The following is a 16,145-nucleotide window of genomic DNA, read 5'->3' as shown; positions in this document are numbered from 1 at the left end:
CATTTCTAGAATCAGACCTTTTGTTATGGTGTCTGCTATGAAGAAAACTTTCTTCATTTCTTTCCTGAAACCCACCTTGCCTTTTACTTTTTACTCTTTCATACTCAGTGGGGGTCTCTAGTGGTGACTTTTGTTACTGCTTTCTTATCCAGCCTAATCTCTTCCTGGCAGTAGTAGGGTGCAGGACCAGTAATCCAGCCCTGCACATGTGCCAGGTACCTTATAGTCACCTCCATTCTTTTTACTTATAATATGAATAAAATCAAACAATTGGTCCATCACAGAACATCACAGTTAAAGCGTACCTATACTCAGAAATGTCACTTTACATAAAAGGGTAGACAACCCTTTTATCTGAAGTAAAAATTCTCTTGTTTGATTTAAAAAAAAAGGCAGCACTACCTCCTAATTCCTGATAGCCTAAAATGAAGGGGAGTGCAAAGCTTTCCGGGATACCTACCTAAGAAGATGGCACTGGCCTGAAGACAGATGCCGGGACAACGCGGGACCCGATGGAGGAAACCTCCAGATGGATCGGACTGCCCTGCCGAATTGAAGGTAAGTGTATTTTTGTTGGGGGTTTTGAGTTTACTTCCTCTTTAATAAACACACCATGACAATGAAGGAAAACAATATGTTGAGTATTGTGCCATCATTGATGACTTGCAGTCTTTAGTTATATTTCTAAATTAAATTGTAGTCTGCCTTTTAAATTATTGGTATTTTCTCATTTATTGGTAAAAGTTATCACTGAGAATTTATCTTCTAAATCTTTTATGATTTGTGCTGATCCTGGACAACCCTTCACTTTGTATTAGTCATATTTGTGCAGCAAATTACAGTATTCAGATTGTAGTTACTTGTATAGTTTTTATTGTTTTCTTAATATGGTTAAGATTTGTTAAATAAAAAATTATTTAATGTTAAAAAAATGCTTTTTCCCGGACAACCAAGCAGGGGGAACGCTAGTCAACTTTTCAGCTCATTAAACTTTCTATTTGTTAGTTTCAAATAAAGCCTGAAGGTATCCAAATATTTGCTAATATTACTAATATACTAATTTACTAATATACTATATTACTAACAGTCCTGACTAAATATGAGTCAGTAGGAGATTGCAATACAGTCATTTTCATGTCATAAAATCTTTAAACATCTTAATTTTAGCATTTGCAATTAATCTGTTTTTTAATTAATTGTTACTAAGCAATAGAAATGCAGTTATTATTACTTTATTGACTGGTCACTTATACTTGTTTATTGTATTGTTTGTTGTATGATTAGAGCTTTTTTTTCCTTTGTTGTTCTGCTATTGGGCCTGATGTATTACCGCAAAAAGCGGTACATTGTTTTGCATGGAAATTTAGTTTACATTGTAGGCCTATAATTTATAGGAATAACTCTCCGAAATTTGTCAAATATTTAATAAATTTAATAATAAACTTTAAGTGTGTTTTTAGCTACCCCGAGTGTGGCTTGGGATTACTGCTTTTGCAAGTTTCTTTTTTACCCCGAGCCACACTCGGGAATACCCCCAGGGGGATTAAAGCTCTCCAAGGCTGGAGAGGATACAATTTCATCAGTAAAGCTGGGTGAATCAGCAAACCTGGAATGGAACTGGTCCAGGATTCAAAACATTTGCTAGCAAATAGAAAATTACTTTGAAGAAATCAACTCCAGGTTTGCTGGATCACCCAAGTTCACTGATGAAAGTGCATCCTCCCCAGCCTTGGAGAATTTAATAAATCAGGCATTGCATCTTATTCAAGTTTCATAAATACATTTTTAAAGTGTAAACAAAACGCAGCTATAACAAAAAGACAATATCATTACAAGGGCAGAGAGAAATAACAATACAATAAAGTGCAATAAATCCCCAAAATACCTCTGAATAATGAAGACCAAACCAATGTACTGTTCACAGAATAACAAGTAGCACTGTATTGTTTGCTTCTTTTGTTTTATTATGGAGTAAGTAGAAATGAATAGGAGAGGGGTGAGAAAAAAATTGGAGGGGGGAGGTAAATGAAATGATGAAACTCTCACATTGGTAACATAGCAAAAGAAAACAGGAAAGGAAAGGTAAAAAAAAAAGGTTAAAAGAAATCTAAGGGTTCCTGGCTCCCGGGATTTGTGCTATCTATGGCTATAGTGGTTTGGGTTTCATTGTCATTTTGTTTCCTTAATCCAGTCCATCTATTCCTCCCCACTGGTGAGGGTGCAGGTAGCAGCTATAGTATCTCCTGCCTTCTTTCCACATAATGAAACCAGAGAAGAAGTGTCCACGTCTCCCTTCTGTAGATCCATCAAATCTCCATGCTGGGTTCACTCTGAACTTTATACCTCCTGCTGTTCTGAAGAAGATCTATGTTCTGTGTAAAGAGGTTTGTCCCCACACTGCCTTCAAGCCTCAGCCAGCTAACATAAATATATTGTGTTATCCCTGCTTTGTGTTTCTTTGTAAATCATGTGGGGGTCACATTTCTGACCCTGAATAGTGAGAAGGTCTACACCCGCATTTATGTTGACTGATTTTCATTGCTTTAGATTACTTGGCACTTCTTAATGCAGTATTTTTTTATGGGGGTGGCAGGAGTAAAATAACGCTATAAACTTTATTAAAAAAGGATAAAAACACTCTTACAAAAGAAAGGGCTGTTAAAAGCCTGCAGATGAATGAGCCAGTAGCAGTACCTCAGTGTCATTACTGAACATTTCTTGATAATGTGAGAGGCAGAATTATAAGCCAGCAGTGCTGGGGATCCTGCACACATCTAGTAGCAGTAGTGATGGAATTACACCTGCCGAGGGAGCTACAGTAAGCGCACCACAAACACCTCACTGTGCATGCTCAGGATTAGTGAAAACAGTGACAGTAATACTCTGATGGGTCCATTGCTGTCACAACAAAAATGGCAGTGACCAAGAGTGAGATCCAGCATTGATTACAACATTTCTTAGACCTAAATCATGAAAAGCAAAAGCACGGCCCTATGGGAATTCTCACAGACTTCAGCTTGTAAATATCAGTTCTAAATGCAATATATAAAGCAGTATTTACAAGATTTTAGCTTTCTAGTGCTTAAAACAACATTCATGTTCAGCCTGGCATTGCATGATATAAAGATCTAGATCAGGGGTCGGGAAACTCCGGTCTATAGGCCTGATATGGCCTAGCCGGTGGTTCGTTCCAGCCTAACGCCCCCTGGCCGATCCGGCCTAATGCCAGATGGCAACCCGCGGCCTCGGTGCTGCGGGTTGCTGGCGGATCGGCAAGGGGGCGTTAGGAACTACCAGAGCGGCCCCCTTGCAGTTGCTCCCCTATTTACCACGGCTGGCATTGATAGTTCTGCCGCCACGGTAAATAGGGAAAGCTTCTTGAAGGTAAATCCCTCTCCTCCACAATGCATACGGAGGAGAGGGATTTCACTTCAGGGGTGTTCCCTGAGTCCGGCCTAGTGTGCTCCCTCCCACCCCCATAAATGGCTATTAGTGGCCATAAAACTTTGCCAACCCCTGGTCTAGATGGTAAATTAAAGTCAAATTGTCTCCTCTGTTCCTACTGATTTACCAAACCATTATTACCTATAAGAACAGCATCTTTTCCATTCCAAATAACTGCATGATTCGATTTACTTTATTATGGAGGCTTAGCATGCCTGAGAAGAAGGTAAGTCTCTAATTGCTTTGTAAACCAAAGCAGGAAGACTACAGTGACAATAAAATGACTGCAAGCAACAAAATGATTTGTTTTCCCTGAGATCTACAGCTCTCCCCCTGAAAAGGATATGACCTAACTAAACTAAACAGTATGGCTCCTTTCTGTATGATATGCTAGACTGTGAATAAAATGTAACAAAGAAGCAGATACTAAACATTTTAGCTTTGTATTAGGGAATTTAGGGAAGATTTGACCACTATCAGGTTATTTATGCTGTCTGTAACCTGCTAGGGAGAGTTCTATTCGCTTCCTGCAACAGGAATTGAAAAAAAAATCTCCAAATGGAACTGTTACCATAGAGTGTTGTCCATAGAACAGTTGTCCCCACTGGAGGGTCTTCCCTCACCTCTAATGATAACTCAAATATTGAGTTTCCACACTTTCTGTCTTAGTGACAATGGTCACCAGAACAGATAAATCCAGTGAATCTTAGCAGTTGCGACACAGAAAGTAAAATATTGATAGTCTAATCCTTCCATAGTTTCATATCCAAAGCTTAAAAAAAAAACATTTTTTGCCTTTATATCCACTTTAGATAGTATATGACTGTTTCTAAATAGAACTGATAGTAAATAGGTTTACTTATAGCATTATAACATTAAGTAATAATGTATTCTTATAAAACACTAACTAAATATTCCAACTTTTTATGAATAATTTGTGACAGGTATTTTACCAGTGTGCAAATATATCTGACTTAGTCTGTCTTAGTTATGCATTCTTAGCATTAAATATTTCTGTATGATATATCTATACCTTTACACCTTACTGCATGTTTTCTAAACCACCAATAATATATATAATACCAAATCTTTTCATCCCTGTTTGTCTCTGGTGCAGTCCACAAGCATACAGTTTATAGACAGGCTCGGAGTCTTTTAGAACTGTCCAGACATAATGATTTTTACAGATGCAAGCCGATATTATTATTGCAGTTCAGTAACAGGCGGCAGTGGTGTTTGTCCTTGTTTTTTCATAATGTGAAAATTTCCTTTTTGAAATACGTTTACTTGAGCAAAGCATATTTAAACATTCTTCAGTCTTTTAAACTTTCTTCATAAATGATGAAAAGGAAAGTGATGAGTTTCCTCTCCTGTGCATTGTTCCTTGATTATTCTTCACCATCAAAATGTGGATTCTTCACAGTGGTGGTTGCTTCGCTAAATATGGGATTGATTTGCTAAAAAACAATATAAACATAGATTGTTTAAGTGTGACTTTGCATTTACACAAGAATTCCTATAAACACACTAGTATTTGTTATATTTGGGGCAATCATTCATGACCAGAAAACTTACAACTAGTCTTTCTTCAGCTTACTTCTACTCTCACAAAGCAACTCTAGTTGTCTAGACTTAATTTTTTTTTCCTTGTCTTAAATTCTTGCAAACACCAAAGTGCAAAAATGCAAAAACCCCTAGTCTGTACATGGCCTTCTTTGGTACCTCCAATGTAAACAATCAGAAGGTGTTTGCAAGTTGTTGGAAACGGAAACCCACCCCAGGAGCCCTGTTTGTGATCTTTGGGGAAAAGATATACATTGTAAGAATATAGAGCAGTTAGGTATGGCTTGCTCATTTACTACTTGTTAGGAATATGTAAATAATGTAATGTTCATAGTCTGTGCACAACTGCACCTTCATAGGGAAATTACAGACAGAAGCAGGTTAAGACTAAGAAAAATGTCCTGACAGCGGTAAAACAATTAAAAAGATACAAGCAATTATTCAATGTCTTACATCTTTCCATTGGGTCTTTTGCTTTTCCTTCTCAAATCGCTGGTACTCCCTCCTGTCTTTCACTTCTGTGATACATTTCCAGATAAGAAGGCAGATCACACCGATAAGAAGAACACCTCCAATTGTACCTCCTACAATAGCCAATAAGTTGGGGGCTTCAGGACACTCTGTAAGGAAAGCACATAGTTTCATGGAAAGGTAAATAGGCAGGATGCTGTAATCATATTGAACTCCAGGCAATCAGTTAAATACACCTAAATGATAAGATACCAATACAGATAGGTGACTTTATTTCTCCGAACCTGTGAGTATTTTTATCTCATTAGCATCTCAGTACTTACAGTAACAATATATTTTTGTCCCAGGTCAATTAACAATATTTCCTTAGGTGTGATACTTTCATCAATTTACAAATTCCACTGTAAAAAACCTTTGTATTGTATAGTATGGGGACATTTGCTGTCTGCACCATTGTAACATGTTATTGCACAAAACAATAAAATAACAGACTTGGAATGCCCTAAATTGGTTAATGTTTTTTTTTTTTAATAAAAAATGTTTTGGGGCCCTCCTAATAATGTCACAAGCAAACTAAAAAGTGCTTATTGGAGCGTAATAAAACTTTTTATTTCTTTTCTAAATAACTTCTAAATGTGCCCCAGCCTAAATGATCTACATAAATAGTTGGAATCCCCTGTCTGAGCTAACAAATAATGTCATGCTCACTTCTTTATATAAGCTTTATATTGCTTTCTTCATCCCTACTGCTGCCAATATTTACTACAGTAAAAGTTATCTTTATTATCATAACAAATAGAAGATTTGACCAGAATAGTAGCTGTTTTGGGTTTTTTTATTTCAATTATTTAGCTGATTGCAATTTGCCAAATTTAGATAGGAGTCAATCTGGAATATTAATCTAACAGAATTTAGGTGGTATAGTGAGGTCAGTAGATTTGGACTTTCTGAAAGGGGTGGTTAATGCTCCCCATCTCACTGCACCCAAGGCTGTTGTCACAGGAATTTTATTGGAACAGTAACACTAACAGTAACACTTCCGCATCCACATGTGATATTTGCAAGCACACAGTTTTGGCCTAAGGTAATGGAGAATTTCAGCAAGGAATCACTAAGTCTGTGCAGTGTTATGTCATGAATAATTTGGTGTTATTATATTAATTACTAAGTAACTAGTGCACCTAGCAGATAAGTGCTAATTTGTAATTGGGGTTTTGTGTTGATGTGTGGTATGATTTGGCTGGTTGTTTATACAGCAAATATTTTACTTACTTGTACAGATTTTCTTTATAATGTGTATTAGTGATTTCCAGAAAGTAAATACAGTTTTTTAGGCAGGCCGGACTATACCCTGCCTTTAGTATCTCCAGTAATATTTATTATGCGGCACAGTGGCTCACAGGTTAGCACTCTTTGCAGAGTTAGGTCCCAGGTTTGAATCTCAGCCAGGACACTATCTGCATGGAGTTTGCAGGTTCTCCCTGTGTTTGTGTGGTTTTACCCTGGGTACTCCAGTTTCCTCCCACATTCCAAAAACATGCAGTTAGGTTAATTGGCTTCCCCGCAAAAGTTGACCTTAGATTGTAATATGACTGAGGTAGGGACCTAAGATTGTGAGCTCCTTTAGGGACAGCTAGTGACATGACTATGGGCTTTGTGCAGCACTATATAAATACTGTGTAATAATAATAATAATAATGGTGTCAATGCTCACCCAATGACTTCATCTGCTTATGATGGTGATCATTTAGACTGCAGAGATTTGTCTGACTCTTTTAAACAGTTACTGCACTACTTGCCTACGGTGATTTTTCTGGATTTACTAATAAATGTCCCATACAGGGAGAACAAGTATGACAAAAATGTGTACATTCATCTTTTAGTAAGAACTCAAAAACTGAAGATTTGTTTTCTATAGGGGACTAATAAAATGCTAATTGAGCCTTAAACAATTCCCAAAAAATGTACACTTTTCCAGAAAGCCTCCAAAAAAATAGCAATGCACTTCCCAAACAGGGATTTGCCTAGGAAAGCTTGTGTCTACAACTTCATAGAGGTATATCAGCTGTTTAAGAGGCACTGCTGTCTGTAACTACAATATATACAAGCTTTGGAATGAGTTTTGGTAAATGAGTTTTGGTAAATTTTCCCTCAATACAAAGAAATGTATTCTCCAATGTCACCAGAGCATGGGGGCCTAATTTAAAGACTAATTTCCCATTCCTGTTGCTATAATAGGATTTAGCATTTTCCATCAATTTCTCTTCCGGTTACAATGCTGTCCAAAATTAGTAGTAAGGTTAACTCTTCCCTCAGAAACAAAATCATTCCTCACTTTATCTATACCTAGAAAAAAGAGTTATTCTTTTATTTGAAGTGAACCCCATATAGAGCAGGTGTAAACAATGGTCCTCTAGGTATAAATATATATGCATTATATGCCCAGCAGAAAGTATGTGGTGACTGAAGGAAGAAGTATGAGCTTCTAGCAGACGGAAACCTTTGTGCTGCAATCCCCACTTGTACATTTCTATAGTTAGTGGCCCCCCATCTGCATCTGCTTACCTCTTTTTAGGGTATATTTGATGGTGTAACTGTCTTCCCCATCATTTTCTTGTAATACATACTGCATCCAGCAGTTCTCTGAATCCTTCTCCCTGCAGAATGTCTCTTCGGTTATTTTGTCCACTTTTTCGGCTGTTACACCAGGGCAAGCGTGTGTACAGTTCCTAGAGCTCTGTTCTCCTTGCTTTATATAGCATTCAACACAAGGACTGCATTATAAAAATATATAAAATATCCTTATTAAAGACAAATACTAATTTAAATAAGAAACAGAACTAGAAAAGGCTGAAATCTATGCAAACAGCTAAAAGGACTAATTTATACAGGTTGACAATCGAAAATCCGGCTATCGATAAACCGGTTCCTTCAGTTTCCCAGCATTAACTTCGGATGGCATTTGCAATACAGGGACTGTAGTACACTGTTTGGCCACTAATGTTTTGATGGCGCTGTTTTGCGTAAGCAACTGTTAGGTCTTGCTTGCTAAACTAAATACACCTTGAGACGTCCCTGCTGCCTGCTGCCTGGAACTGTGCCAGATGTCCGCGGGTGCTGCGAGAGGAAGGCTGCTCTGTGTGTGGAGGTAAGTATAAAAAAAAAATACAGAATTTTCTAAAATCCAGCACTCCTCAGGTCCTGAGGTTGCCGGATTTTTTAATGTCAACCTGTACGCAAGCTGTTTCATCTACCAAAGGACTGTCCATTCTGTATGAATAATTTCTGAAATTTTAAGACCCTGCCAGACTGCACAGCCAGCCTGGACCTGATTTTCTTCTACTGCAGTTAGGTTATACCACAATTCTCATTTTCTGCTACAGTCCAGAATCTTAGATTTTATTCCAAGCAGAAGATGATACAAAACCGATATATTGCTTCATGATTTACATGTTTGTGGGTTTTTTTCTGCAGTTGTCCATTAAAGTATACATACATACAATCACTAAAAATCCTACAAAATATTTACCAAATTAAAATAAGTTCCATTGTATTCTGCAGTATTTTTACATTTGTAACTTTCTTTAAAATAATGTGTGGTGATCCTGTCATTAAGATCCTTGTTTGTGATAATGCTCTATTCTGGCCTTCCATTTTGTGGTATTGTATTGTCACATTGTGACATGCTTTTCTGCAGGAGGCTACAAATAGTCATGAACATGCACAATGCTCAGTTATGGTACACTGTTTTTACAATCAGGTCCTGAGAAATAACAGGTATGTATGTGTGGCTGCAAACAGGCTGCAGTACAGTAACAGTTTGTTTAGAACAAATAAAAAAAAGTCAATTAGTACTTTCATTTAAGGAAAAAAAGTGTAAATTGTGTGTAAGTAAATAACCATAAGCACCTACCCAAAACGTGGACATGCAGAAGGGCAGCCAGGACAGGTCTCACAGAATGGTGGGATATAACCTTCTTTACAGGTGCATTTGTTACACTCACATTTCCCACGGCCACTGCATATGCTTCCTCCGGCTTTCTTACAGTTCTTAGTAGATATTAGACATTGACACGCACTCCCTTCATACTCATCATTACAAAAGCAGATGCCACAGCTACACTTCCCTATGATATAAACCACATTAAATTACAGATTAGACAAAATAACGTAAATATGGACATTGTTAGGGACAAATAGGACATGTGGCATAGAATAGGAGTTATCTGTATATTTGAGTTTTGCAGCCATGTGTTCTGCTGTATCTATACCTGCATATTTTATAATGCTACTATTACAAGAGAAGGACTAATCTGCCCTGTGACCTCACTTCAGATCTTAAGGGTGTGGGCAACATCGCCGACAACTAAACTACAGGGCCCAACCAAGAAGCATAGAAGTGTCACACGTAGCAAGAGTGTTCTATAGGCAAAGTGGTGTTCCTAAGTGTTATAGAACACTATCCATTTCTTGCTAACTACTTTTGGCCTGATTTATTAAAGCTCTCCAAGACTGGAGAGGATACACTTTCATTGGTGAAAGCTGGGTGATCCAGCAAACATGGAATGGATTTCTTGAAAGTAATTTGCTATTTGTCAGCAAATGTTTTCAGTCCTGGACCAGATCCATTCCAGGTTTGCAGGATTACCCAAGTTCACTGATGAAAGTGTAACCTCTCCAGTCTTGAAGAGCTTTAATAAATCAGGCCCTTTTGTTTAATAGTTCCCCAGTCATTTCCAGCATATCAGATCTCAGACATCAAGTTTAAATTTAAAAATTCACATTGCCACATCAAGCAAGTGCTAAAAGCACTAATAGTAATAATATGATTGTTTATATCAGTACAAAAATGTTGGTGTTGTTGCACAGAAATATTTTTTTATAATCCTAATACACATTTCTATAAATTTTTTCCTGCCAAAAACTTTTAATTTTGTGTATACATACTAAAATCCACCGTGTGATACATTAAGGAAACTTTTTATTACCAGTTTATCAGTTTTTGTCACACAATTGTAGGGCAACTGTTTATCAAACAAATGTTCACTGATGCCCCGCAGAGTCTCATCCCCACACCTGCCATGATAATTTTGGGCACGGGTAAACTTGGACTCAGCTGCAATAGTGGTTGGGAGTTTCTTTACATGCTGACTCTACATACAATATATTCAGCAACAGCTGTGCATTTTATATATATATATATATTTTTTTTTTTTTTTTGGGGGGGGGGGTTTTAGCTAAGGGGACAATCTTGTATTTTTACAGCTTAATGAATTAAGGATAAGTTTAGTTAGTTAAGGATAAGTTTAGTTACATAAGTTGATGTCAGAAAGCTGGTTTAAGACTTTAGCATGATAAAAGAGATTAATATATTGCCCTTGAAAAGATCATTTTAGAAGTGATGGGTATAGTGTTTCTTGTTGCCTCTAAATGCAGTAGTGGATTAATACATTCTATCAGCAATAGGAAAAAAATTACCATTGGACCGAACCCACCTTGTCCACCACACAGCCTATTGTTGAACATTTCACAGTTATAGTTGTCACACTGACAGTATTGGCCAAAGATGGATTTGGAAGGGTCTTCATTTTTGTTGCAGATACATTGACCACATATGCACTCCCCAGCTCCAGAGCACACAGCTGAGCTGTTGTCCTTTCTGCAGCTCTGTTCCAATTCCTGATTTGTTTTCCCTCCAGTTTGGCACTCACAGTTCTTCCCCACATGTCCCTTGTTACAGCTGGAAATGAAAAATAGATATGTTAATTTAGACATTAAAGAACATTGACATTAGACAAAGAAAATAGACCTTGATTCTGGTAGTTTTCCCAGTGTTTTTTTGGTAATGATAAAGTGTGGAAAAAAAACTATCCCATAGATCCCAACCCCTAACCTTGATCTAACTCATAGGCTGACCTAATAGCACACTCATATGAACCCTAAAGTTTACACCAGCCATAAAACTAACAACATCAGACTAATGCCTAATCCTTTACCTAACCTGATACCACAACCTTAACCTAACCCTTAACTTTCTGACCTGTACTTAGTATGGAGGCTGCCATTGCTGGTCTGCTTAAAATACCCATATATTCTGGCTATCATTCTGGGCCAATGGCTTAAGAACTTTCTGAGTCACCTGATCTATTTTAATATTAGGACCAAGTGCTACTGTCTGGTATGCAACTTTGCCACACCAAAACATGCCAAACAGTCCCCAGTTCACCACTGCTCCCACCACATATCCAATATATATTATCATATAATAATTATAAAATATCATCCTTATAACTAACTTCCAGAAGAACAAATTCCTTTTTAACCATTTTTGGAAATGGTTTAAAATATCGTACATAGAATGTGCTTATTATCACTTATCACTAATGAAATATTGTTTGGGGGTAAGGAATGACACTACCTGTAAACACGTTACAAATGAACTTTAAATTATAATTATATTATATGTGAGCTGTTGACACATTTTCCTTCCTTTCCCACTTTTTTTTTCATTCCATTTACCTCCCTACCATATAATAACCACATTTTTCTTTTTTCAATCAATAGTCTGGAAGGCCAATTGCAATTAGGGATTGCTGAGCCCTTACACAAAAGTTTCAGGTCCTCTGGTGGGAAAATTAGGAAGCAAGGTTGTGCAGAAAGGTAAGTACTGGCCCTATAGACTAAAGTTGGGTACACACGGACAATAATTGTCGTTGGAAAGGATCTTTCACATTCCTTTCCAAAGATTAAGGACAGCACGATGCATGAACGAGTGCTGTACATACAGCACCATTCTGCTCTATGGAGAGGGGAAGGGGAGAACGACGGACTGGCACCCGCTGCACGCTCTGCCTCTTCACTTTCATCACGATCATTCGTCATCCGTGGATCCACCAGGACGGTCATTCAGACGATGGATGACGGGCGCTGTACATACGCCAGATTCTCGACCGATATCGGCCCTGTGCCAATTATCGGACGAGCAGCATTGCAAGTGTGTACGTAGCCTAAGCTTGTCACTAAACCTAGTATAAATGCCTGAGGGTGGTAATTGGGCAGAACTAGCATTTTCCAGCAGGTGACACAACAATAGGTAATGTAAAAGAGGTTAAGGTCTGATTTTATCTAGTCCTAAACTGGCTGCAACAGTTTGCTGGAAAGATATGGCTTGCCTGTTAGTGACTACTACTGATCACAAAGCGATCGCATACAGACAGCATAGTATTCTTTTGTCTCCATAGACAGCATGTAAGATTTCCTTGTTACTCCTCCAGTTTTTCATTAGTAGATATAGAAGTATATTATGTAATATACATTTACCTGCAGACCCCACATACAATCCTCCCATTGGAACTACAGGCCCCAGCTTCTGCTACATCGCTGCAATCACAGTCACATGTGGTTGTGATACTAACTTCCACTTTGTCAGTAAATCCCAGTGGACGGATTAAGAAACTATGATCCTGAAGACACTTTTTTGCTGTTACCTTAACTTTGAATGTGATCTAAAAAAAATAAAATAAAACCAAAATAAATGGCCTTTTGTACACTTGCAGTTTTATGAAAATAATATTAGAATTGTCAAGGTTAGTTAATGCATTGCTTCAAAAAAGTGGAAACTTGCTTGTCCTTCCTGTCTTCCTAAACATTTTCTCTGGCCAGTAACGCAGTCAAATATTGATGGGCCGGATAAAATGGAAAGACGGTGGAAAGCTTATAGCTGAATGTAATTGGCACATAAATTGTTACTTAATGTAGTCATTAAGTGGTACCTGCAGCTTCCTTGGTAGCCCCAGTTTTAAGGTGTTAGGCAAATGTCTTACATGTTTAAAGCCCAACTTCAAACACAGTAATCATGCACAGGTCATGTGGTCATGCTCATCCCTCTCTTCCTTGCATTTGCCTCAGGCTTTCTTTATCAAATAGCAATTTGTGGATGTTAATACCAGCATTGCTCAGATTACTAGCAGCACTGAGGAGCTAGGCTCTAAAATCTATTGGAAGCATCAGGAGTGCTTCTAAACCAGGCTTGTAAAATTAAGCAAAAAATGCACCACGGAACTTTGGGTTTAAGAAAAAAGTTAGGGAAGCCTGCTTTAAAGGAAGTTAGTACCTGGAGTTGAGCTTTAAACACTACCAGGAAGTGTCATGAAATTTTGGGTTTAAGTAAAAGTGTTAAGGAAACCTGCTTTAAAGGAAGTTAGTGCCTGAAGTTGAGCTTTAAACACTACTAGGAAGTGTCAGGGATTTGCTGGTGATAAAAGCACAGTCTTTAGGGCCTTAGAAAAGCTGCATGCAGCTCTAATTGTACTTTATACCCAACTTTTTATGTAATGGCAGTGGTTATCATCTAGTAACACTTTCTATGCGTCCATATTTCTGTCATTGGATGAAACAGATTTGTAGATTGCCCACTAGATGGAGCTCTGTATTTTTTTGCAATTGCACCTAAATGGGCAAAGTAACAACTGTTGAGAAAACATGAATCAAGAAAATTCAACCTGTATGTGCCATGAGAAAACATGTCTGCCTGCTATGTAAAATGACAAACTTTACATAGATCTAAGGTTTGTACACATTTACACTCTATATTATTAAAATGTGTTTGCATCAAGCTAATATCCTTTCAAATAAAGGGTGTTTCATTGTATGCAAATGCATGATTCATATTTTAATATTTTTTAGGTGCGTATTATAAATGTGTTACATAGTTACTGTCCCCAGGCATCAGCATCATGTGCTTTTATTAAAAGCGTTCTTCAAAAATGAGATTTGAACAAAAGCACATTCATAGTCTGTTTTTTCTATGATCATTATCTCCATATTCTTCAATGGTAAAATTTCTACTATATACCATCTACACCTTGGATATCTAATCTATACAAATTGTCTTTCTTTAAATACAAACACCATACACACCACTAGAGGCTGCTACACACCAGAATTTGTACTATTTTTTGTCTGGTTTATGTTAATTTTTAATTTACTTGAGCTGTAACAAATTAAGTCACATTTTAGATACCTTACCTCCTCATTGATCTTAACATTGCTACATCTTCCTTTCAATTGGTCTAATTGTGTATCACCATTTGAGCAGTATGAATCATACAGAATATCCAAGGAATCAGGGGTGACGCCATGATCCAAAATAACTTCAGATGACAAGTTCTGCATTAAATTGAAATATGGTTATATGCAGGCAGTTTATAAAATCCACATTTTTATTTTACTTGGCTACATCTGCTATTCATGTTTTTATTTATCTCAGGTGATTGTATTGCTGCTAAAACATATAGGCAAACCCTATCATTATTTTTTGTATAACTTACTACAAGGTATAATTTTGTATTACTGTTATTTTCTATCACACGTCTTTTAAGCTTCTACAAATAACAACAAAATGTTTTTTTAGAAAAAAGAGGTTTTTAAATCAGTAATCTTATATTTGTTTACAGTTTAAAAAACTTTTTTATATCAGTGGTCCCCAACCTTTTGCAGCTCACGGACCACTAAATGCACAGACTTTGGACCGAGCATGCATGGGGGAGCTGTGTGTCACTCAAAGGGGAAGAAACGTCCCCCAGAGTGACATCATGATGCCAGAACCCGAGCCTGAGCCTACAATCTGTATGGGAGACATGGACCGCGGCTTTAGCCGGTGCACCCCCCCAAGCGGGGTCCTTCTTCTGACTTAGCTGGGGAGTGCACTGGCCAGAGCCGTGGTCCACCTGTCAGACTGGGGGTTGGGGACCCCCTTTTTTTATGAGATATACAGAGTTGGACCAAAACAGTCCCCCGCTGTCTTTTCTATGTTTTAGGTCTGTGTATAAACAGCCTGGCAAAAAAGTTGACTGCTCTAAAATTTCTAATATTTCTTTGGACCTCATTTAGCTTTGATTACAGAATGGATTCACCAAGGTTTTGTTTCAACTTTCGGCAATGTCACAACATTTACTTCCATCCAGAGGTGCAATAACTTTTTTGCCAAGATTGTATTGATGATATAAGATATAGAGATTGTATTGATGATATAAGATATAGAGATTGTATTGATGATATAAGAGTAGAACCACTATATCCAGCACATCCCCAAGAATCCTAATAGAGTTAGAGTCTGGATTGTGGTAGCCAAACCATGTGTGAAAATGATATCTCAGGCTTCTCTTCCCGTTCACAATCTGAGCCCGATGAATCCAGGCATTGTCATTATGGAATAAGCCCCTGCCATCAGGGAGGAACAATCCACTGATTGTAATTCAGTATATTCAGGTAGTCAGCTGATTTCTTTAGGCTGATCATATTAAGGAACCCCAGAACACAACAATGCCTTCACAGACTTGTATTTGGTCAGGAAGTGTAATTTCTTATAGAAAGAGCATTTGGCTGGTACATATTTAACAAATGCACAACAAAAAAGGCTGCAACTATAAATTGTAATGACCCCTAAGTTCTTCAAACTTTCTAGGCCTTTCACATTCCCCTGTAGTCCCATTGTGCTGCAACCCTTTGTTTGCAAGTACAATCATTTTCAAATGTGTGAAAAAAATCCTAGAGCTTCACTTTCTGGCTGGATAGGAGATAGGCTAGGTATACACGTGCAATAATTGTCGTTAGAAAATGAACGACTAAACAACAGATCAACGATTATGCACGATTATTTTGAACAA

General features: G+C 37.6%; 1 protein-coding gene across 4 annotated transcripts in view; it reads right to left on the bottom strand.

The window, feature by feature from the left end:
- Window positions 1-2,594: 2,594 nt before the first annotated feature.
- Window positions 2,595-16,145, bottom strand: part of ITGB2 (integrin subunit beta 2) — a 37,287-nt gene continuing 23,736 nt past the window's right edge. For all 4 annotated transcript variants that reach the window (XM_072418612.1, XM_072418614.1, XM_072418611.1 and 1 more), the window contains 7 exons: window positions 14,506-14,646; window positions 12,799-12,983; window positions 10,974-11,218; window positions 9,392-9,605; window positions 8,044-8,252; window positions 5,461-5,627; window positions 2,595-4,901 (listed from right to left, as the gene is read on the bottom strand). In XM_072418612.1, coding sequence (XP_072274713.1) covers window positions 4,833-4,901; window positions 5,461-5,627; window positions 8,044-8,252; window positions 9,392-9,605; window positions 10,974-11,218; window positions 12,799-12,983; window positions 14,506-14,646 — 1,230 coding nt within the window. In that variant the 3' untranslated portion in view covers window positions 2,595-4,832. The remainder of the gene's footprint in view (window positions 4,902-5,460; window positions 5,628-8,043; window positions 8,253-9,391; window positions 9,606-10,973; window positions 11,219-12,798; window positions 12,984-14,505; window positions 14,647-16,145) is intronic.

This window comes from Pyxicephalus adspersus, chromosome 7 (assembly GCF_032062135.1).
Source record: "Pyxicephalus adspersus chromosome 7, UCB_Pads_2.0, whole genome shotgun sequence".
Lineage (NCBI taxonomy): Eukaryota > Metazoa > Chordata > Amphibia > Anura > Pyxicephalidae > Pyxicephalus > Pyxicephalus adspersus.
The sequence above is the reverse complement of the archived record's forward strand: the minus strand, read 5'-3'. Positions and strand labels throughout refer to the sequence as shown.